We start from the raw sequence: 24,744 nt of genomic DNA, 5'->3' as shown, positions 1-24,744 counted from the left end.
AAATGACAGTTGTCTGGATCCTATCCAAAACTATTAATTAACAAGCGGCACTTGAAAAAACACACGCCCGCGAGTGGTGCACGAGCGCCACAGCGAACATGTGGCTTAAATTATCGCGCCCGTGTCTGGGCACGATAATTGAAGCCACATGGCATTTGGTGCACGTAATAGACACCAATAGGCCATGGGCAGAGAAATGGCTCCGGCTTTCCCTATTGCGTACCGTCTTTGGGAAAAACACGCACTCAAAGGCCAATAGTGGATGCCAAAAGGAAAAGCACACGCACAAGCGTGTGCGATTCTAGGCTCCGTTTCTACCCCCCCCCCCCCCCCCCCCCCCCCCCCCCACAAAAGGGCTCTCACCATGCTTGAGCACTGCTGCGCAGTACAAGGCAGGGCACGAGCCCTAAAAATGACAGTTAGAACGGCATGAGCCCCATACCAGAACAGGGAAAGAGAGGAAGAAGGATTACTCTCCGCTAAATGGCGCACGCTGAGTGCATTGACCCAGGCCTGAAATGAACTTGAAGAGATGCAACCAGCGTTTAACAGACTAGCCCATAGAAGGAAGCCGAAGGAGCAGGTGGCAAGAGCCCAAAGGCAAGAGCCAGACTCTGAGCAATGCGTTGAGAATAGCCAGCAGGACAAGAAGTACGCCAAGAGCACACCCAACCCCAAAAAGGTAATGAGGGGCAGGTAGAATATGCCGTTGGCAGGGGGCCATGGAGACCTTAAGTGGCTTACACAGGAATAGAAGAGTGCCTGACCGGGCAGCATGAAGCCAAAGTGAGAAACAACCAACAATACAGACTTGCAGATAGTAATCAATGACCACTGCCATCAGAAGAACTGTCCCGCAGGCGTAGCTTTAACAAGAGTAGGCATATCCGAAGGAAGAGGCCAAAAACACCAAGTTAACGAACGGTGGAAAGAGTCTTAGAATCCAAGACCGACACTCCAGAAAGACACGTACAGCGCTGAACACCAAAAAGGGAGCATATGTCAATTTGGAAAATTACTCAAGCAAGTGGAAGCAAGGAGGTAACTAAGGACAACTTGCAACAACTTAGAAAAGCTCCCTCACACATTAAGATATTGGTCCAGGCCTCGCAGCCTCGACAAAAGGTGGCAACATAGGAAGAGGATACCAAGGAAACTGGCATGTAGACATAAATGTATTAACATACAATTATGTAGAGACAAAACGAGCCAGGAGCATGAACATGTATATACCGGACCATACCTAGAAAAGTAAGGGCAGGTAGGAGCCGTTTTGGAAGAGAAGATCATAAACCACCAAAGGAGGTGGATGACCATGGCGAAAGCAGAGGGCACCAAGGAAAAACATAGAACACCGTACAACGGACCACCAAGCGATGCATGGAACCCACATGATCTCCAGGCCCAGGTGAGATGAGAAAGTCAAGTCAAGTCAAGTCAAGTCAAGAAATTTATATAGCGCGCTACATACCCATAGGGTCTCAAGGCGCTAGAGGGAGGGTGGGGAATTACTTGTCGAATATCCAAGTTTTAAGTTGCTTTCTGAATGCTAGGTGGTTCTGAGTAAGGCGAAGGAGAGTGGGAAGTGAGTTCCAGGTTTTAGCTGCCAGGTAGGAGAAGGATCTACCTCCCATAGTGGTTTTGTTGATGCGAGGAACCGTGGCAAGGGCTTGGTTGGAGGATCGCAGTTGACGGGAGGGGGTGTAGAAGGACAATCGTGTGTTGAGGCATTCGGGCCCAAGATCGTAAAGTGCTTTGTGAGCGTGGGTTAGGAGGCGGAAAGTAATCCTCTTATTTACGGGGAGCCAGTGGAGGTTTTTCAGGTGATCAGAGATGTGTTCTTTACGCGGGATGTCTAGTATGAGCCTGGCTGAAGCGTTCGGGATGCGTTGGAGTTTATTCTGGAGTTTTGCGGTGGTACCGGCGTATAGTGTGTTTCCGTAGTCCAGGCGGCTCGTGACCAGTGCGTGGGTGACCGTTTTTCTAGTTTCGGTGGGGATCCAGCGAAATGTTTTTTTGAGCATGCGAAGAATGTTGAAGCAAGATGATGAAACGGCGTTGACTTGTCTGGTCATCGAGAGTGAGGAGTCCAGGATGACGCCCAGGTTCCGTGCGTGGTCCGTCGGGATGGGGGCTTTTCCAAGGGCATCTGGCCACCAAGAGTCATCCCAGGCAGAGGGGGAGGTGCCTAAGATGAGGACTTCTGTTTTGTCTGAGTTCAGTTTCAGACGGCTGTGCTTCATCCACTCGGCTACTTCTTTCATTCCTTCGTGTAAGTTGGTTTTGGCGGTGTTAGGGTCTTTGGTGAGTGATAGGATCAGTTGAGTATCATCCGCGTAGGAGATGATGTTGAGATTGTGTTGGCGAGCGATGGCCGCAAGGGGGCTCATGTATACATTGAAGAGGGTGGGGCTGAGTGACGATCCTTGTGGCACGCCGCAGATGACTTCAGAGGCCTTTGACTTGAATGGTGGGAGGCGGACTCTCTGTGTTCTTCCGGTGAGGAACGAAGTGATCCATTCCAGTGCTTTTCCTTGGATTCCTACGTCTCTGAGGCGCTGTAGAAGGGTGCTGTGACAGACTGTGTCGAAGGCAGCGGAGAGGTCGAGGAGGATGAGGGCGACTGTGTCTCCATTGTCCAGTAGAGTTCGAATGTCGTCAGTTGCTGCAATGAGGGCGGTCTCAGTGCTGTGTTTGGCTCGGAAGCCGGACTGTGAGGAGTCGAGGGATTTGTTGGTTTCGAGGAAGGCGGCGAGCTGCTTGTTGACAGCTTTCTCAATGACTTTGGCTGGGAATGGAAGAAGTGAGATGGGGCGGTAGTTTTTGAGTTCGGTGGGGTCAGCTGTGGGTTTTTTCAGAAGGGCGCTGAGTTCTGCGTGTTTCCAGCTTTCCGGGAAGGTGGCGGAGTTGAGGGAGCAGTTGATGACATCTCGGAGGTGTGGTGCTATGATGGAGTCTGCTTTGTTGAAGATGTGGTGAGGGCATGGGTCAGTTGGGGATCCTGAGTGGATGGAGTTCATCAGGTGGATGGTGTCCTCAGTGGAGATTGGGTTCCAGATGGAGTATGCATACCCCACATGGAGTATGCATACCCCAAACATCGGGGCACACCTCTTAGGGCAATAAGCTAGGCCAAAAGAATGCAGTAACGAACCAAACCAATGAACTGAGTTCTGAGCAGAAATGACATTACCGAGCTGAGCCACCGGCTGAATACCACAGTCAGAGGACACAGCAACCTGTGGACACAGCCACAGAGGGCCAACAGGCAGCTGAAAGAAAAACGCATCCAAGGGATGGCTATAAAAGGGCAAGCACCCTTGACCACAGAAAAAAGAAGACGTAAGGCTTACTGTCCATGTGAAACAGAGCGCGACTCAAGGATGCAAAATGAAAAAGGACCACAGAAGACACGCCTAAAAGGGCCTAAATGGGAGGATGAAATCCCGCCAGGAGCCGGTGAACCGCCGACTCGGCGTGATCATCAGAGAGCAAAACCCCATCAGAGTGTAAGTCAACTGGTCGCTCCCGGATATTTTCAGGGAAGACGTTATCTCGCAACCAAGCGTGAAGCCTCAAGGCACCAGAACTTGCCATGGCTCGGCCCAAAGAATCCGCAGTATCCAAGGCTGAACGGATTATGAATTCGGCAAGGCCGTGGTCATCCCGGATGAGTTGAAGGACATCAACGCGAGCACCTTCAGAGGTAGCAGTATGCAAATACCCTGCAGAGTCCCACAGAGCAGAGGTAGCCCGAGACAAAACACACACTGTTTTTAAGGACCGTAGGGCAGCACTAGTGGATGCTAAGACGTTCCTACCCCATGATTGAAGCCACCTGGACTCCCGAGAGGGAAGAAGCGTTAGAGGGGGAAGAGAAGGAAAGGCAGTCTGCAACACAAACCCCTGTGCATCAGGGTGCACAAAAAGACAGACCGGATCATGTGGAGCTGGACGGAGGCGGTGCAAAACTGAATGAGCCACCGGGTCACCTGAAGCAGGTCGGACCCAGGTACCCAAAAGGGCATCATAAAGGAAAGCCTCAAAAGGCAAAAGCGGCTCAATATTTCCAGACCCACGGTGGAGGACCTCAAGCAAGGGGTCCACAGACGAAGGGGTAGAGGGGGTTGCATATTTAAAATGCGGGTGGCCAATGAGAACACTAAAAAAATCTGCACCAGACTGTGTAGCCTTCCGTGGAGGGGAAAACAGCTAATCAGTGGGGGAGGGTTGTAAGCTGACCCTCCCAAGACACTGAGGGTGCGCCCAATACCCCACGGAAGGAAGCCCCATGGAAGAATGAGGATCCTGACGGGGCTCCTGGGGAGGATAACAGCCTGCTGGATCTGGGAGTTCCTGAGGAGGCTCCATAAATTCCAAGGGGGGTACCGGTAACACTAGCTCCACTGATGCCGGGCGGCGCCGTACTCTCTCCAGAGGCCTCTATAGAAGAGTACAGAACTCAGCGTCGGTACGACTCATGTCGGCGCCGATTGTGCAGCGTCCGGCGTAGAGTCTGCATCGCCTGGCGCCGAAACTATGACAAGCTCCCCCTCTGAAGTAGAGGGCGCCGGGGCCAGCAAGGCAATCTTCCGGCGATGCCTTCGTCTCATCCAGAACAGGCTTCGGTTACGGAGAAAGGAGATGGGGCAGAGCCGGGGAGGCAACGACCCCGGCTCCGGACAGGCGGCTGCCTGCCCTTCTGGAAGGCTGGGGTGTGCTCAAGTCAGGGCTATGAACACCAGCAACCACTTGCGGCGCCACAGGGAGCTCCGCGGGGCTATGCAGAGGCGCCGTGGGTCGAATAGGGGGACCCAGCTGGGCCGCGCCCTAACGACTATGTGGAGCCTAGAGGGGGACCTAACCGGGCTGCGCCCTAAAACCAAATCTCCGACATTCCTGGGAGGCAAGGGCTCAATTGGCGCCGGGGGCGAACCCGCCAGCGAAACTGTCTGAGACCCCACAAGAAGCAGAGGACGCTCCAGGAACGGGAGAGGGCCCAAGGGAGGCCTGCAAAGCCGTAGCATAGGCCTCCATTTGGGCCCAAGTCGCCACCACACCCGAAAAGGGCGGATGGAGGTGGGGGACGACTGTCAGGCGCGCAGGTCCGGAAAGTTCTGGGAACCAGTGCCCCGGACAACAAAAGAAGAGGAGGTCGAAGACATAGGCGACAAGCGCCTCCCAAGTGGAGAACGACTGCTGGGGACCCCAGAGGGCGATCGACGGCAGAACCTAACAGTGAGGGACGTGCAGTTGACGAAGAGGCCGGGGGGCGAGATGACTCAGACTGGGACAGCCGTGCTGAGAGAAGCATCATATGGCACTCCCGCCGAGACTTCGGTTTCAGACGTTGGCAGGCTTCACAGTCCGTGGAGTCATGGTGCTCACCCAGACACCACATACAAATAAGATGCGGTTCGGTCGCGGATATTTGCCTCGAACAGGAATTACAAGATTTAAAGCCCAAAAGCATTGCACACTGTTCCCGACGCGAAGCCTCGAAATTGAGGCCTAAAAACAGAACAGAGGAGCTCACTCCGGGTCTGCGTTGCACGCGAAAAGAAGGAAACCGACATCAGGGCGCCTGGGAGGGACTTATGACCTCGGTGATGTCACGTACGTGGACAACGTCAGGGCGGGTCGTGAAAGGAGAGAAAGTGCTGTCCCTACTGTAGGAGAGTAGGGTCTGCTATCCTATGGTCACCCCAAATTTTTGCTTTTTGCTTCACTGGTTTCTGACTTAATGTGGCTGTGGGCCTGCTAATCAGACCCACAGCCTGCTGTTCTCTCTCTAAATTACTGCCAATGCACTTTAGGTGCATTACGAATTGGAACTGGTTCACCTTATGAGCCCCTGTATTAGTGCACCCTAGGTGCCCAGGGCATAGGTGTATCCAAGGCCTACCAGGGGCTGCAGCATGTATTGTGCCACCCCTGGCCTGGCCTCCATATTTGACACAACTGGCTGATCACTCAGCTGGGGTAAGTCGGTGTAACCACCTCTTACTTAGGTACAGTATGTCTGTGCCTAACCCTAAACTGGACACATATGTTCCTATCAGTCACTCCTATGGAAGGCCTCATCAATCCTGGAGGCAGAGTGCTTGGAAATATGTGAGATGGTGCTCTAGCATGAGCTGAGCCTGTCTGCAGCTGTCGGGAACCACTCCCTAAGCTGTTCCGGGATATTGCCATACCATATACTCTTAAGTGCATTATAATCCTAGCGGTTATTTGCTATCTTTGGTTTGGCTTTATCAAAACATGTCGAGTAAGGTGTCATACGAATTGGAATACTATCCCCTCGCCAATTCTGGCGACGGGGATAGCATTCCACCCTTCTAGAGGGACACAACATGTGTGTAGCCTTAACCCCGGTTAAAGTTAAACAGAGCCTCAGCATCACAAAATGGATGCTGCCACCACAGACACGAGTCTGGCCTCCTGCTGCTGACCGAAACTCGGCAGATGGTGGCCTGGACAAAGGGTTTCCTGCCTTGGGAGGTGCGAGCACCACCCCAGACAGGATTTTGTGTATTGGGTAGGACAGGGCTGAATAGAATCAGACATGCCCGGGGCACACAAGGTGTCCCCGTGCATAGGCCAGTCCAAACCGGTCCTGGGACTTTCCAGACCCAGGCCTGGCGCGGAACTGGACAAAGGAAAGGGGGTGTAACCGCCCCCCTTCCTGGTTCTTCCCAGAGGAGGGACCTAGTAGGTGATCCACCCCTCAGATTGGGAATAAGAGAGGGAGCAGTGCCATTGCACAGCAGATCATCCTGAATCAACTTTACACGAAGAAGAAGACTGGACTTCGACATTCTGCTGCACAGAAGACTGAAGAGAATCTCCCTTGTGGCCTAGGAGTGGCCACAGGTACCAACCAGCAACTCGACGTCTGCTTTGCCGCCGCCTCCCGCCGGAGACCGAGGCCAGAGCCCGAAAAGAACCAGACTCCCAGACCTCTCAGAGCCCGATCCACAGTCCCTGCAAAGAAGGGACCCGTGGAGGCACCGAGTGACGTGGGACCGGACCTCTTGGAAGACACTCGAAAAGCTGACTGCGCAGCTTCTGAGGCATCCTCGACGTTGTGCTTTGGGGACTGAGAACCCCCACCACCGAGCAGCCCTTGCACCGAAGAGCAGCCCTCCAGCATCTCCACGATCTGCGTGGGGCCCTTTTGCATTGTGCCACTCGACGCGCCATCCCGGCCACTAGCCACGCGGCCAGCGGCCATCTTGGCGACGAAACCGAAGATTTACACAGCAGGTCTGGTTGCTCCAGACCTACCCAAGCTCCTGTGAAAAGGAGCACCCGCTCTGACCTTGCTGGTCCGAGTGAACAGCATCTTTCAACTTCTGCGTGGCTTGCATTTGCCAAGGCCTGTTTGCTCCGATCAGGTCGCCGACACCGCCAACAGCGAGAAGCCTACGTGGGACAGCTCGTGACCGACTCCTGGACGTCCTCGACCCCGGGTATCCACGTGGCTGCAGAAAGAAGCTACCCGACAACGCCTGTTTGCACCCGACATCGCCTGGTTCCAATCTGGTTCCACGGTAGTCACTGGCTAGTGACTTTGAACATTGTCCCCTCTGCTTTCAGGTCATCACATCTTCAGATCCACCCTTGGATCCACCGGAACTCTTCACATCGAGCCGCCTGCAGCATCTTCAGCTCCAAGCACCATCGACCAGCGTGACGAAACCCGACACTACTTCGACCCTGTGCACCCGCTTCCTGTAGGTGAGGTAACTCAGCTCCGCCAGTGCTCCTGCACTGGTACACATCTCAAGGGCCTGTGTCTAAAGTTTTAACTCCGTAGGTCACTCGGAAGGTTCCTAACTTTCTAACTTTGTGCTTTTTACGCACCATAGACTTTGTATTGAAAAGTGCGTGCACTTTGAACACTGCACCCGAGTCCCGTGGGCCTTTCCCGACTTAGTCATTGCCAGTCTCGAATAGCTCCAGCGATTCCCAAGGCCCTAGGCCTCTTCACTTTCCTCCTGGTATCTCTTATACCACTTTCTTAGTATATGGTTTAGGTGGCCCCTAGGGCTCATCCATATTGTGCAACTTTTGTGTATTTTAAACTGTCTTGTGATTTAACGCTTGTGCTTCTGTGCTCATAAAGAGTCCAGGGGATTTTATAGTTAATAAATCAATATATATTTTCAATATATATCTGTGTGGTGTCCCTTTCATTTGGTATTCAAGGGGGTTGTGTATGGTATAACAGCTGGCTTCACATGCCTTTCAGAGTTTAGCCTAAGACTGCTTTGTCCACGTTACCACTAGGATAACTGGTCTACAAGGTTGAATTACAACCATCATCATAAGGGTTGCTTGGCATGGTACAAAGTGATCACTAGAATTAGTGAGCATTATATACCAGGCCAACTTCTCACACCTACAATAGGTTGTTGGCATTCCACCACTGCAGACAGCGATAAGTACAGCCCCAGAACTTCCCAATGACCATCTGTCTGTGACCACTGTCCTGCTAAGCACTGCTGCAATGGATGCATGCGTAACTTGGCGTGAGGAACTGTGGTAATGCAGGATGCCATTATGTTGAGTACGCGCATAACTTTTCAGAACGTTATCTGGCTGGAAAAAATTGTATTAGTGCCTGGAATGCTTGTACCCTTGGTGGGTTGGGGTAAGCTTTCCCTACTTTGGAGTGGAGTATTGCTCCGTGGAAGGGCTGCACTTGGAGGGGCTAGAGATGGGATTTGGTTGAATTGATAAAGAAACCTAGAATGTGAAGGAGATGTATTGTTGCCTGAGGGTGCGTTAGGCAATTTTGCGGCGTGGTGTTGTTGATCAGCCAATCATATGAGTTACTTACCTTCGGTAACGATGTATCTGGTAGAGACGATTATAGCCGCAGATTCCTTCATGTCGAATTATCCCCAGGCATGAGACTGGATCTGGAAACTTTTTGCCACAGCATCCCTGCGCGCCGGTGGGGGGGGGGGGGCAGGGGGGGGGTGACATGCAACCCGGCACGTCTACGTCAGGTTTCTTCTGAGAACTTTTCTGCGCCGCAATGCAGAGCCACCAGGCCAAACTGTGGGAGTATGGGAACAGTGTGCGAAGAGTATAAAAAAAGGGAATGGAGACAAGTGACAACATAAGGAGTAGTGCAACATTGCAGTATCCAAAGGCAGGGGAAGAGTAAAGATTAGAGCAGAGCCCTGAAGAGCCACCCTGCCAGTATGTAAACAGCCCCCCCCCCCTAAACCAACCAAAGGGTCCACGCAGAACGGGAAGGAAGGGCCGTGAAGGAATCTGCGGCTAGAATCGTGTCAACCAGATACATCGTTACCGAAGGTATGTTACTCGTACATCTGATAGGGACTACTAGTCGCAGATTCCATCACGTAGAATAGATACCCTAGCAGTACCCACGGGGAAGGAGGGTCTGCGAAAGGACCCCACCAGCCAGTACAGGACATAGGGTCCCACAGGGGACCAGACCTGCAGACCAGGTAAGTAACCTGGTCCCTTCCAGGCAAGAGGAGCCCCCACAAGCAGAACACCACCGATCCCAATATGGATGGAGGAAGAAGAACGAAAACTGAAGAGGCCCTCACACTCACAACAGAGGAACCAAGGGCAATTCCAGAGAGGCCGAAGTACCCCACACCCCTTCAAGGCAACAAAGCTTCCATTCAAGCCAGGAGGAGAAGCTTAGAGGGCCAAAGGAAATGAGGAAAAAGAAGGATAGCCCACCCCAGATGGAGGGTAACAGGCCAGCCAGAGTGGCGTCAACAGACATAAGCCGCCAGAAGCAAGAAGAAACAGCCCAGGGCCCCAGGAAGACCGGGCGACGCCCGACAAGGGAGAGCACAGAATCATCCCTGCCAGCAGGACAGGAGCAGGAAGGTGAGGAAATGCCAGGACACCCCACCACGAAGGGCTGCGCACACGACCTCAAGAAGCAATAGCAACATACATAAACGCCATGGAGAACAGGCACCCAAAGGCTACCAGAACTCCCTATCGGATCGCCAGCTATATAACCCACATAGGGTACGTTAAGTCCCAAGACATGGGAACCCTATTTGGAAGAACTTAAACGGCAGAGGAAAAACTAAAAAACCACAGAGAAAAGACCCCCTGGAAGGCTTGTCAGGCAGACTAAGAATAAAACAGAAGGCCTAATTTCAGGGCTAATTCTGTGCAGATAACGCCAGCAAAACACAAACAGGCAACAAAGAGCTGTCCAGCAGCCAACAACGCCATAGTCCCAGCAAGGAGGACTCGAATGGCCAGAAAACACACTCCACAGCAAGGGCTACCTGCCCAAAAGAAGGTTCAAAACCAGCTCAACTCAGCAGTCACTGAGGAGGGAAAGGAGGAGATGGAGGATACGGCGGAGGAGGAGGAGGCAGGAGGTGGAGGCAGGAGGAGGAAGAGGACGGAGCCCTGCCAGGAACCTTTTCGATGGGGGAGTCCGCTGGGGCATGGAATAACAGGCTGCCATCAAACGGAAGATCAATCAGCCGCTCCCGAATGTTTTCAGGGAACACGCCGTCCAGTAGCCAAGCTTGGCGACGGTGGGCGACTGAGGAAGCCATGGCCCGGCCCAGCACCTCCGAGATGTCCAGGGCGCAGCGGAGAATGAACGCCGCTAGCTCCCGGCCATCCAACGCATGATGCCGTAAGTCCACGTGAACAGTCTCTTGGGAAGCTGTGGACCCCAAGGACTCAGCCGAGTCCCACAAACAAGAGGAGGCCCTAGCCAAAACACAAGGTGTTAAGGGCCCTAAGGCAGTGCTGGTCGAGGCGAACATGTTGCACCCCCAAGTGTCCAGCTAGTGGGCCTGTAGGGATGGCGGAGTCAACAGCGGCGGCAAGGAAGGAAAAGCAGTCGCAAAAGTGGACTTGAGGCAGAGGGGTGGAGGGGAAGACACGCCGGGTCACGCGGCGCTGGAAGGTGCCAGTGCAGAAGGTGTGGGGGCACCGGATCCCCTGAGGCGGGGCACCTCCAATCCCCCATCAGGGAGGAAAGGAGCAAACCCTCAAAGGGAATCAACAGCTCCCTCCCAACAGAGCCCTGGTGGAGAACATCCAAGAGATAGTCCGCCGGGAAATGAGCAACCAGGTCACCCATGCTCAGGCTACCCACCCCATGAGCCAAGCCCGCACCCGCCTACGTAGGGCCCCGCGGTGGAGACAGCAGCTCCTCCGTGGGCGACGGCTGCAAATTAAGGCAGCCGTCCCCGAAGACAAGCGGGGTGGGCAAAGGCCAGACCTGGAAGTCAGAAGGAACCGAAGAATGTGGATCCTGCCGCTCCTCCGGTGAACACCTCAGCCTCGGAAACGGCGGGGAGCTGCCCTTCGATGACGCCGGTAAAAGAGACACCACGCGGTGACCTGTCTCCGGAGAGGATGACAACCGTAGGCATCCAACCTCCGGAGAAGAGGGGGCGTCCGAAGAAGAATCCGCAGCACAACCTCTATGTGGAGCCATAGAGTCCGACGCCTGAGGCAGGATGTCAACATGAGAACGAGATGAGGCGCTCGACGTACGATCTCACGTTAACACAGAACAAGTGTTCAAGAGTGGAGTGGCAGCATAAGGTGCAGCCCTGATGAATCTGCCAAAATTGTGGTGGCAGTGAAACATGTCGGCATTTGCAATCGGTAATGGTATGCATGAATAGCTACCAGCCTTTTTATTTCAACAGCAGACATTCATTTCTCTATGAATAAAGTTATTGAAGAGAAGTGGATGCTGTGTTTTATGCACTAATTTATGTAATTGTTTGTCACTAGCAGATGTCTTCTGCTTCCACTGTTTGTTGCACTGTTTGGTTGTTTGTTTTGGACACTTTCTTTCTTCTTTCTTTGAGAATCGGATGACAACCGATGATGAGACAGGGGCTTGTCTGGAGATTACATACCAGTTACCCCGTTGGTGGTATTTCCGTGAGGTGTCATTCGTTTTCTTGCACATATTTTCTAAGTAGAACTTGGTCCAACACTGATGGTGTGGATGTCCGGTACTGATTAGAGGTGTCAGACATTATTTACATGGTGTTCTGTGTAACTGTCAAGGAAGATTGGCCTTTTAGTCTGAATTTAGAAACCTATGGGCGAGGTGCAGTGAACTGTCCCCTTATGAGCATAAAAATATGTAGGGGAAGATAATAGTTATCAGTACGCACAGACTGTTCTATTATTTAAGTAACTGACACAATTAGCGTCCTGTGGACAGGGTCTTTTGTTGTTGGAGGATGTCAATTGAACCCTGGTCCCGGGCCAGACCTCTGCGTAAGGGTCTGCCGCTCTAAACATTGAGCCACGCTTCTCCATAAAGCAAGGCCTGTAGCGTACAGTATCATTTCCTCCACAGGGGAGGAGGGCGGGCGCTTATGACTATAACAGAGATACCCCTACTACAAAACAGGAGTTACAGTAAAGAAACTACTCCTTCTGTAGTAGGGGATCTCTGTGTAAAGTCATAATCTAGTGAATAGAATGGCAAGCCCATCCCAACAACTAATCTGGTGGTGGAGAAAAAAGACCACACCATTACTGTGCAAACAGATTTCTTAACAAAGCCTGCCTAACCTGAGCATCTGCTCTGGCATCAGAGTCCAGACAGTAGTGCTTAGCGAAGGTATGGATCGACTTCCACGTGGCAGCCCTGCATATATCTGCAATGGGAACATTACGTAGCAAAGCCTTCGTAGCCGCTTTGCCCCTGGAGGAATGAGCCTTAGGCTTACCCCCTAAGGTCTTATTAGCCTTTTGGTAACATAACTGGATACAGGACACAATCCACCTAGAGATGGACTGTTTACAGGTAGCAGGACCAGTCCTGACCGACCCATAGTTGACAAACAATTGGTCGGACCTACGAATATCCTTGGTTTTATCCAGATAGAATTTCAACACCCTTCTGACATCCAGGGAATGAAGAGATCTTTCCGCTGGAGTGGAAGGGTTCTGGAAAAACGTAGGCAAAGTTATAGTCTGATTGACATGGAAATCAGAAATCACCTTAGGAAGGAACTTAGGGTGAGTACGCATCACAACCTTAGCAGCATGAAATACAGTATAAGGTTCTTGACAACACAATGCTTGAATTTCACTCCCCCTATGGGCCGATGTAATGGCCATGAGGAACGCCGCCTTCCACGATAGGTGCTGCAGGGAAGCCTTATGAATAGGTTCAAAAGGTTCCTTCATTAATCTGGACAGCACCACACTCAACTTCCAGAAAGGCGAAGGACTCCGAACAGGAGGGAACACTTTCCTCAGTCCTTCTCCTTCCAAAAAATCCTTAATCACAGAGATCTGGAAGAAGGAAGTCTGTGAAGGACATTTCCTGTATGCAGTTAAAACTGCGAGGTGAACCTTAATAGATTGAAAATTAAGGCCAGACTGAGCCAAATGCAAGAGATATGGAAGGACAACATCTTCCTTGCAGGTCGTCGGATCATAGTTCTTGGAAGAGCACCAGATGCAGAACCTCTTCCACTTGTAGGCATAGGACGTCCTAGTGGAAAGGCCGCTTAGCCTCCTTGAGGATATTCATGCAATCCTCCAGCAGATTCAGGTGTCCATATTGCAATATCTTAGGAGCCATGCCACCAAACTCAACGATAATAGGTTGGGGAGCACCATCTGCCCCCCGAACTTTGTGAGAAGCTCCGGCCGACACGGCAGTGGCATGTGAGGCAGGAGAGACCGGTGAAGCAGGTCCTTGAGCCACCACTGTCTGGGCCATTCCGGATTGATGAGGATAATCCGTGCACTGGACTGAGACAGCTTGATGAGTACTGCCGGAATCAGGGGAATGGGTGGAAAAGCGTACAGAAAGCTGTTCGACCAGCTGATCCATAACGCGTTCCCCAGAGTCCCCGGTTGGTAATACCTGGAGGTGAAGTCTCGGCATTTTCTGTTTTCGGCGGTGGCAAACAGATCCACGTCTGGAGTGCCCCACCTGCCGAAGATGTCTTCGAGCACCTCCTCGTAATGACCCACTTGTGGTTTTCTTGGATCATCCTGCTGAGTGCGTCCGCCTGAGCATTCTGCACACCTGGCAGATGAGTAGCCGTTATCGTCAGTCCTCTGGCTAGCAGTCAGTGCCAGACCGCCTGCGCTTCTTGTGACAGTGTGCTCGATCTCGAGCCCCCCTGCTTGTTGAGGTAATACATTGTTGTTGTATTGTCCGTCTGCACAAGCAAGGAGTTGGTCTGGAAGGACGGATGAAAGGCCTTCAGTGCCAAGTGAACAGCTCTGAGTTCCAGGAAATTGATGTGATACGTGGATTCCGCTGGGGACCACGTTTCCCTGGATCTGTAGATGGTCGGAATGCGCTCCCCAGGCGTGGAGAGAAGCATCCGTGACAATAGTCTGAATGGGAATGTCCTTGTGGATTGGAACCCTTTTGATGAGATTCTCTGCTGAGCACCACCATCTCAGGGACTGTTGAGCGTGAAGGGACAACCGGATCCTGTTGTCCTAGCTCCCCCGCTTCTGGTCCCACTGATCCTCCAGCCATTCCTGCAGCGGCCTCATGTGGAGGCGTGCGTGTGGCTCGAGGAAGATGCAAGTAGCCATCGACCCCAGTAGAGAAGACACCGTCCTCACTGTCGTAGATGGAACTGCCATGAGAGCCTGAGCCTTCCGAAGGATCGATAAGCGTCGCTCCTCCAGAGGAGACACACTTGCTGAAAGAGTATTGATGGAGGCTCCCAAGTACTGTAGGCTTTGGACAGGAGTCGGAACAGACTTGGACATGTTTATGTGCAACCACAGCTGGCTCAACAGAACGGCCGTCCTGTTTAAGTGCAATTGCGCTTCCTGGAAGGTGGAGGCTTTGATCAACCAGTCGTCCAGGTACGGGTAGACAAACACCTTGTTCTTTCTCAGGTGAGCCGCCACCACAGCGATGCACTTTGAAAAGGTCCTGGGCGCAGACTTCAGTCCAAACGGTAGTACGGTGTACTGATAGTGATTGGTGCAGACCAGAAATCGCAGGAACTTCCGATGTTTCCGTGCAATGGGCACATGAAAGTATGCATCTTGCAGATCGATTGTGCAAAGCCAGTCTCCTCTTTGCAGCTGAAGATAAATCTGGTGCAGAGACAGGATGCGAAAATTCTACCTGCGAATCCATTTGTTTGGTTGTCGCAAATCCCAAATTGGCCTGAACTCAATCTCGTCTTTCTTGCGCACCAGAAAGAACCGGGAGTAAAGACCATTTCCCCTTTAAGCCAAAGGGACGTCTTCTATCACCCTTTTCCTTAACAGGGTATCGGCCTCCGCTTGGAGCTCGAGCAGCTGGAACTGCGAGCAAACCGGTGAAATCGCTGGAGGCGGGCTGACGAAACTAAGACTGTTTCCATTGCAAATAATATTCAGCACCCACTTGTCCTGAGTAATTTTTCTCCACTCTGCCAAGTAATGTTGTATGCTTCCCCCCACCGGAGCGGGTAACGGACGAGGAGGAAGTAACACCTCAGGGCCTAGACCCAGCCGGGCCCTTGGGCGTCGAGGACGACTGCTGGCCGCCTCTGCCCCTCTGGCGCTTCTGGAATGGCCGCCGCTGGTACTGCTGCCGCTGTTGTTGCTGCTGGCCAGCTTGACGATCTTGCCCTCTTCCCTGGGCACCGAAATGCCTCTGGAAGGGACGGAAGGTCTTCCTCTGCTCTTTTGGCTTTTCTAACCCGACGCCGTCAGGGTTTCTGCCTCCGCCTTCATGCGGGCCATCTCCTCATCCGCATGCTTTCCAAAGAGCGTCGCCCCAGAGAACGGTAAGTTGGCAACTCTCTGCTGCGCCTCTGGTTTCAGCGATGAAAGCCGCAACCAGGCATGCCGCCTCAGGTTAATCCCGTGGCAGTATCCATGAGCAGCCAAGAGAGAGGAGTCTGCAGCTGAGCTGATCACCTGATTGGATACCATCATGCCCTCATTGATGATTTCCTGGAAGTCCTCCCTCTTGTCCCTAGGAAGTTGCTCCATAAACTCCTACAAAGACCGGTCACACCGACCCAAGAGAGCCGCGGCGCTAGCGGCTTTCATGGAAGTAGCAGCCGTCACGCAGACTTTTCTTCCCGCTGAATCCATCTGACTGCTCTCCTTATCTGGAGGCACCGTAGAAGGCGGGGCAGTAGCATGCTGCTTCCTGGCTGCCGTGACGATTACTGAATCCGGCACCGGGTATGATCTAAGGGACGCCAGATCGGAGTCTGGGGGCCTGTACTTTTTCTGCAGCCGGGAAGGAGCGGATTTCGTTGACGCCGGAGTCAGGAAGAGCTCCATAGCCGGTTCTTCCAGCCCTGGCACCAAGGGCAACAAGGGTCGAGACAACTGCCGCTTGTGCAAGGTCTCGAAGATCACCGATGTAGGTGGTGTGGGTACCGTTAGAGTAATCCCCAGCTTCGCTGCCCCTCCCAATAACACCTCCTGAAACTATACAATGTCATCCACAGGTGACACTCTCGTATGGGGGGAATCCGATAAGGTGGGCGAATATTCCCGGGCACTGGAGGAGTCCGTACGACGGGACCTTCACCTGTCCCTCCGGTGACTATGTCGGGACCGTGTCGAAGATCGACGGTCACTCCTTGATCGGTGTATCCGCCTGGGCCGTGACCTAGATCTCCTAGGCCTCAGGCGATCCACTGGCCGTACAGGAGGCGGAATCTGCGCGGCAGAGCCGGAATACTAGGCTGTGGCGGCCCCTTAGGAGGCGACAGAAAGCACGGCAAAGATAGAGACTGTGGAGGAGGCCGCGGTGGAGGAAGCGGAGAACGATGAGGAGGAGTAGGAGGACGAGGAGGCGTCTCCTTAGGCAATGGAGGAGGTGTAGAAGTCCTAGGCCTAGAAGGCGAATAGGTCTGAGAATATACATAGTCCGGAGACCTAACCACTCTCCTTTTCTTCTTCTGCGCAGGCCTGGATGAGGAAGTTCTCAAGGCCGACCTCTTCTCAGATGAGCGCCGGCTCGACCGTGAGCTCGTGAATGCAGAAGACTGGCTGACCACTGAGGCATGGGACGCAGTCATGGCCTTTGATAGTCTCCTCGACGAGGATTTCTCCTTCCTCGACGTCGACCTCTTTTTCGAAGTCGACCCTCTTCTTCTCGACGTTGAACCTCGGCGGCGAACAGCGGTGTTGCCTCGACGGCGAGCACCGGTGCCTCCTGGACCCATCTCGACGTTGATGGCGTCTCGACGACGATGAAGTCCTCGACGTCTACCTCGTCTGAGGTCTCGACATCAGTCCCCTCGACGTCGAGCGGCGACGTCGTTTCGACCCAGAGCGCTGGGACGGCGGGGAGTAGATGGTGGTCATCCCTCTCGAATCCGACGTCGACTGAGATCTGTGCCTTTTACTGGCCTTTTATTGACTGGGGAGCCCCCCCAGAGGCCGAAACACGGGCGAGGATGTAGACAGAGTCCCTCCATGCCCAGACCCACCTGGTTCCTGATGTCTCCTTAGTTCTTCCAGGCCTTGGAGACGAATTTTCTCCGTGTCCCTCAGGGTCCTCTTGGAGAAGGATTGACAAATCTCACATTCTTCAGGGACATGAGAGGAAGGGAGACAGAGGATACACACTCTGTGAGCATCCAATTTAGCCTTCTTGCTGGCACACTCAGGGCACTTGTTGAATAAGGCTGGCATATTCGACGAGAGTGAGAAAACTGGCCAAAAAACCCAGCAAAAGGAAGAAGAAGCAGTCAGACGTCGAGTGAAACACTCAAAACACTTGAAAAGTGCCAAAAAATTGAAAAACACCCAAAAAGGGAGAGCTCAATGCTCCAGGGTCCTGCTAGCAGGAGACAGAAAAAAGAACTGGAAGTAAAAGAACTTTGGCTGTGCATTCTGGGATACCGAGGGTCTCTGGAGAGTTCCTTAAAGGCACGGTATCCCTTTTCCAGACACACAAAGGAAGCCTATGGGGGCTTGTCTGTCCATCCCTTCCTCTCTATCGTTCCAAGGAGTTTTTGAAGGGGAAGTTTCTCTTTGGGTGAAACTTAGCAGTTTGGGTGAAATGTGATATTGGTGGAATATCCTTTGCATTTCTAGTTGAAGTACTGGACAGTGTAGCCTTGTAGATAAAGGCTGCATTATTTGTCTTTAAATTTCTATTAAGTGTCTATGCAGGACTAAACAGAAGACAGCTTAAGAGAATTAAGGGGTCCACGCACATGGGCGGGACTATTCACTAGATTATGACTATACACAGAGATCCCCTACTACAGAATCTTCTGGTGACGTAGTAATAAGAGAAACTTTTATCACCCATATCTTAGTAGGGAGTTCTGGGCCAGCCAGAGGTTCCGTCTTTTCTGCTTCCTTCTGGTGCAAACTATACCCCTTGAGAAGGATCGAGGTCTTAAGAGGAGATGAAGCAAGTCTCCTGCTTTGTCCCACTGGGGACAAAGATGTAGTCATGGGCACCAATCCAGTTGGTGACAAATGCACGAGCTGCAAGAGGGTCCTCAAATGGCATGATGGGTCTTAGAGGCCTTAGCAGTTATGGATGGAAATCCTGAGTTACAAGCGTCTAAGAGCCCTGTGGCGGCCTTGAGATGTATTCTGGTGCGAGTCACCTTTTCTTTGGATTGGAGTGAGAGGTAGAGAAGCTCAGGTGACGTTTGTCACAGAAGTAGTCAAATAATGCAAGGTTAGCCTTGCAGAGTACTGAATTCTTGTCAGGACTATTAGTGGGTGGCATCGCCATTCTGAATCTCCTTGACGGTGAGCGGGATGACAAGTCAACAGGGTTTAATTGATGTCAACGGGAACAGGTGGGTCTGCTTCAACAGCGATAAGGCTCCTATAGGCAGTAACGGACTTTGCATTTGATGAGCCGAAAGTTTCTTACGGGGACAGCAACAATTCGTTATGAAACTAATGTCTTGCTGTTGTGGCCTGTTCTCTGAGGTGTAGATGACATGAGACTCGCTTTGAACAGACAGCAGGTTGGTGTCAATACTTTTGACATCAAATAACTTTGATGTCCATCTTGAGCAATGTGGAGAGTAATGCTGAAGGTAACTAGCCATACAAATAAAACATCTCTTCTTCGATCTCCTCCTTGGGAAGTTCATTTCAGTCACCGTCCTGCTCTCAAAGAGTGCACAAGAGAAAATTTTCTTGAGACACCTTTTTTCTTTCTCTTTTCCTGAACCATCCCTCTGAGTCTAATTCTTTTGAGATTTTCAATGTCCTTTTCAACATTTCTGGACAAATGTCACATTCTTTCACTGAATGTGTGGCACACTTTACAGACCTCTTGTGAGGTAGAGACCGTCTTCTTCTTGCTACAGTAAGTGGCAAGAGAGAAGTCCTTCGTTAAAACATTTGTCAGACAAAAGAAAATGCAGGAATTGAAAGACGTCTAGTGGAAGTGTATAGCCTGAAGAATTGACTTGAATTACTGTAAAAACCAAAGGTTTGCTGAGATACTTTTCACAGGAGCCCAAAAAAAAGAACTATGTCAGTGAGGTAAGTGCATGTACAATGGATCAAAGGAAAGAAAGGCAGTATGCTAGTGTCACATTCCTCTATGTATTGTAGGCTATCAGGCTTTACCCTTGCTATTGAACACTTGTAGCCTTTATTGCACTTCAGATATTGCAATGCAGTCTTGAAATTGCCTATTTGATGCTCAGCAGTTGCAACCCAGGAAAATCATTTGCCTCTGTTCTGTTTCTAGGGGTGCTGTTCATTATATTGAGACAGGCACCCTGCCTTTCTTTCTTAATGGACAATACATCTATAGAATGTTCTTCAGTGTCCACGCAGGCAACAAGTAAATTAAATGTGTATTGAACTATGAATGAAGATCCTACGATACAGAACACATTAATACCTTTGGGGTACATTTACAAATATTCAGCTGTTAATCCTCCAAAATATATTTATACTTTAAATTCTGTACGTTTTTTTGATTAGAGAGAAAAGAAAATCTCCACAATACTAATATATAAGCTGCACCTAGAGCTGGCTTAGGGTGTTTTAGAATACATTACTATGCTTTCTTATCAAGACCTCATACTGTTTAGAGCATCCCTACACACTGGCGGGATCTAGCCGGCAGCTGTCTGTTACAGTGGGACACATTACAGTTAAAACAATGACATGAAGTGTAGACATGTTTTTAATACCTACATAACAGTGGAGAAAGGAAAACAACTGACATCTTATATCTGTTATTTGAAATAAATCATTTTAGGCAGAAAAAAAGGATGGATTCCGCACAGAGCCCACTGCATATATGAGGCACATATTGTATTGGCATTCATTGTTTGAGTGGCTTCAGTCTGCATCTCCCATAAAAATGGGATCCAGATACCACCTTTCCCCGTACAATTACGATATTTGTTCTATTTGGGTATCGCCAAGCATTTAGCACATGTTGCAAACAGGATCATTCGCCAAATAGTCCCTTTTATTTTTAAAAAGCACATCATGACTGAATCCAGTCCAGATAACTTTTTTCGCAAGCTTGACTTAGTGTCCAAATCAGTTTGGGCAGAAGTACTGATAGATAAATCGAAGCCCTTTTGTTACAAAAGCCTTAGTGACATGGATCATGTAGTTTATATCAATACTAACATTGTTCCTAAAGTCAGTTAAATCAACGTTTTCGAGTAGTAATTAGACGTGAGCAACCAGGAAAGAATACAAGTCCAGTAACCTCCATCACCACCAAGTAATAAGGTAAGTCTAGTCTGCCATGGAGCCAGAGAACCACCGACTTGAGCCTGGCTGCAAAATCAGGACGACGTAAGTCATGTTACACATCGAAAAGGAACAAAGCTGCATCCAATGAAAGATGTACAATGGGTGTCCTACAGGGGTCCTCAGGTACTGAACTCATGGAAGATTTTAGGATAACCCAACACTATGAAAAAGTGTTCAACTGAATTTCAATCTACATAAATGTCTCATTTCTACATCCAGAAAAGCTGGCACAGGATCCAGCCTCTCTTAAAGTATGTTGGATGACCGAAGTGGAAATGTAGAAGCAGGTCCCAAAACAAGTCTTAACTCAACATTACCGTACTGCCATTTGTACCACCAACAGGCAACAGCAACTGCTTGGGCTTTAAGCAATATAGCAAGTGAAATTGCTCCCTCCAGCGTACCACTAGTTAAATTTCAGCATAGTAGCATATTGATTAGACAGCATCAACATACTTATCGATAAGTTTTATCTATTTAGCATTCTCTGTAAAATTAAATCAAACCATGAAACGTTTTGAGGACAATTACAGAAGAGTACTACATTTGATTTAAAATGTTCAGGTCATATGGTATACACTTAATTTATCTTATTAATAACAAGACATCTACATCAGCAACAATACTACAAAAAAATAAATGGGAGTCCCCAGTGGAGTTCTCAGAATAAAAACAGTGTCTTCCACAAAGAAACAACCACCACAGTATATTACCCATGTAAGATCAAGGTGCTGTCTATTATTTGTGGAAACAGCTCTTGCAAATGAATCAATAGAAGCCTAAAGTATAACAAGAAAAGGTCGGGCCCCAACTAGATCTAAGGAGGATTGTGTGATTCACTAGATAACAAATTTGATAGAATCCTCCCTCCAGCACAGACATGCTAAATGACTGGTTCTGTCCAGGACAGTCCTCCGGAAGAGCCGTCTTGTAGCTAGACACTAGGTATTGATGGTGAAATATGGCTGATGTGCTACCAAAGGCTGGAAATCACTAGCATATAATGGTTCGAGGACAACCTCAGGGTGCATGATGGCCTGTGTGTTGTTTAGAGGCCACTGTCTAACATCTCCCATCGTCTGTTCCTTCTCCCATCCAATGCAGGAAGTAACTGCTGTGGGATAGCCAATTGGAAAAGACTTGCAAAACTGTTACCACAGACAAAAGCCAGCAGATGCAAAGCAATTCAGCCCTGGGTGAATGCAGGAAGTAGCTGTTAAATTACCTTTCCATCAAACATCAGATGCCAATAATTAAAAATGTTGATCTCCACACAGTCATATTTAACACAATTGAAAATAGAGTATATAATAAAAAATGTTTCCTTACTTGCAGTGCTGAGGACATTCCTTCCAAGGGTGTTAGTGTTGTTGTCACTACTGCTACGGCTTAAGTTCATGTTGTTGGTAGCATTGGTCCTTGCAATGTTGGCCACTCTGCGAACAAAAGATTCCAAGCTGGATGTCTCCCGTGAGGAAAGATTGGGCACGCTGGCGCTTGAACTCATCGGTGCCCCAGCAGCCAGCAGTGAGCTGACAGACAATCTGTTGCTGGCAGAGGAACCAAGGGGGCGCTGTGAGGTGGCTTCCTTATTGGTCAGCTCTGATACGGAGCTGACGTCGGGGGAACTGACACTCACAATGCCCATGGAGATAGCGCTCGACTCCCCAGTTGTCCTTATGACACCATCAGGGCCAAGCTTCCTCTCGGCATTCTCGTTGTTATCTGCAGTTAAAGTGCTGGTGCTGGCGCTGGAGGAGCCACCCACCTCGGCCTGGGCGATGGCATCTGCAGCAGATAAAACCACAATGGATTCATGGATGTCCACGCCCGGAACAATGCTCTGTTCCAGGACACTCTCGGCCCGTCGCTCCATTTTGGACGAGCTCAGGCTGATGTCACTGCTGCTGGCCACGCTGCACACCGAGCTGCTGCTGCCCTTGCGGCTGGAAGAGCCGGCGGCAGTGGTCTTGTCCACACAATTGTTTTTCACCAAGCTGCTCCATGACTGCGTCGTGCCTGAAACAGTGGATGAGACAGGTTTGGGTGATGCCGCCGAATCAGGGTCGTACCCTGGGGCAAGTTTGAGGTCAAATTTTCCTTCTGCGCCCATACGGTAAGAGTTTGAGCCACCAGCATCCCAGCTGACATCAATCCAGCCTGGAAAGGGACAGGAGTATGTGAGACCCAGCAGAGAGCAGACAGGAGCGAGTCAAGACAGTACCCAACTGCACGGGAGCAGAGTTTTTAATAGTGCCACCGGCTCCCTAGCCACGCTTCCAACCCTTACTGCCTGTGACTTGAAGCCCAGAGTGCAAACACACCTATCTTGTAATTGATGGACAAGGAGTCTCCGACTCATCAGAAATGCACAAGCCAAACTGATCTTAGGATTTCCATTCAAAGCACATTGTGAGATTGGTGCACCCCCTCCCACCTCTACCATCCTCAACCTGTTCCACCAGAAATGCAGATAGTTCTTCAGAAGCAAGACTATCACAAACTAGCTTCTTAAACCAACACCAGTTTCCACCTGCTACATGACCACTTTAAACTCTCTCATTCAAGTGACTCCACCAGATCCCCCACAAAATCTTTCTACTCCTTCGTGGCTTTAAGGAAAACAATCAAATTTTTCTTCTCATCTTCCGTACAACCTAAAACCTCACTATCCCAGAAGCCCATTAATCTCCCACTTGGCACTTTGCTTTCTTTATCCGCCTTCGTAAGTAACCACATTATTGCCATCTCTTTGCAATCCGCTCATATGCACCCTTCATCTCCTAAAAGACTCCCCCCCAGGTACTCACTGCCTTGCACACTTTCTATGACTCCCAGCCTCACAGATACCAAGCACTATCCTCCCCTGGTGACCGAGTCCCTCTTTCGGCTGTGACAAACCCACACCTATCGCTGCACAACTGGAGGAGACAAGTTAAAGCAAAGGCTGGGTCCAAATGCAGAGACAGGCGCCAAGAAGCCACAGACTGCCCCTTATTCCCCGCTGAAGCAAGCCGATCCTCTTATGGAGGCATCAGGCCAAGGAGGAGAAGCACATCCTCGAGGACGACACCACTTTCTTCACAATGCCTTCTGGGACATACAGTCGAGGTGAGAGAGGAGTCCATATTCTACTGGCAACGAAACACCTAGAAACAGAGGAGGCCCCATTCTCGCTCGGCCACTTGAACCAAAAGGGCCTACACTCTCAGGATTTTAAACTAGGCCAAAAAAATGTGGTTGGATCCCGGGAAAGGATTAAAAGAGAGACAAACAAACAAAAAAAAGAAGGATATTGCAAATGCTAAGCGTAGAGATATTTGGTATTAGAGCTATAGATCAGCAAGGGCAGAGATACCATATGCAGCAGAAAAAGAAAGAAAAGTATTGAGGAGTTCAATTGGTTCCAGCAACAACAGCCACATCAAGCACAAAGGAACATGTTGGACAATATTTTCATTCATTTTTTAGAAGTGGTATGTTCACAGTCCAAGCCACCCAACCACATGCAGGTGAAAGAACCCCAACCTTGACTGCCTCGAACACTGTGCAGATCTCGATCGTTCAAAAATGTCAACAGGCACACTTGGATACATCTCATATCACACTTCACAAACAAATCCAATTGCATGGCAAACCAATCAATCACGAAAAACTCGGACTAATGTGCAGTATAACATTCCTCATGATCCTCTGCATGACACGGTCACACGAGCATCAGGTCTGTTTAGAGAACCGCATAAGAACCCAGGAGCAGAGGGAAGATAATGGGTTCAATGTGCACATCTTCCCGTGAGCTTGCGGGTAGGGTCTTATGCCTTTGGGACATTTCTAGTCTGAAATTGGTGCTGCATAACGCTTCAACGATGTATAAGGAACCGAAAAATGCAGGTCACCAAGCTAGTCTAAAATACTGGCCTCGTGTGTGGCCAAGGGCTTGCCAGTTCAACAATTAGAAAGACAACACATTGCATACTGCAGGTTATAAAGACAATTTTAAATGATCATGTAGTAAGGGACCAA

At 50.4% G+C, this 24,744-nt stretch overlaps 1 protein-coding gene across 10 annotated transcripts in view; it reads right to left on the bottom strand.

Moving 5' to 3' along the window:
* HECTD1 (HECT domain E3 ubiquitin protein ligase 1) overlaps positions 1–24,744 on the bottom strand; it is a 665,243-nt gene that overhangs the window by 241,829 nt on the left and 398,670 nt on the right. For 6 of the 10 annotated variants that reach the window (XM_086936967.1, XM_086936971.1, XM_086936969.1 and 3 more), the window contains exon 25: positions 22,051–22,881. In XM_086936967.1, the coding sequence (XP_086793093.1) occupies positions 22,051–22,881 (831 nt within the window). The remainder of the gene's footprint in view (positions 1–22,050; positions 22,882–24,744) is intronic. The other 4 variants (XM_086936975.1, XM_086936976.1, XM_086936970.1 and 1 more) reach the window with 1 other exon arrangement.

The sequence above is a fragment of the Lissotriton vulgaris genome, chromosome 9 (assembly GCF_964263255.1).
Source record: "Lissotriton vulgaris chromosome 9, aLisVul1.2, whole genome shotgun sequence".
Lineage (NCBI taxonomy): Eukaryota > Metazoa > Chordata > Amphibia > Caudata > Salamandridae > Lissotriton > Lissotriton vulgaris.
Note: the sequence above shows the minus strand (reverse complement) of the source record. Positions and strands in the feature narration are given on the sequence as shown.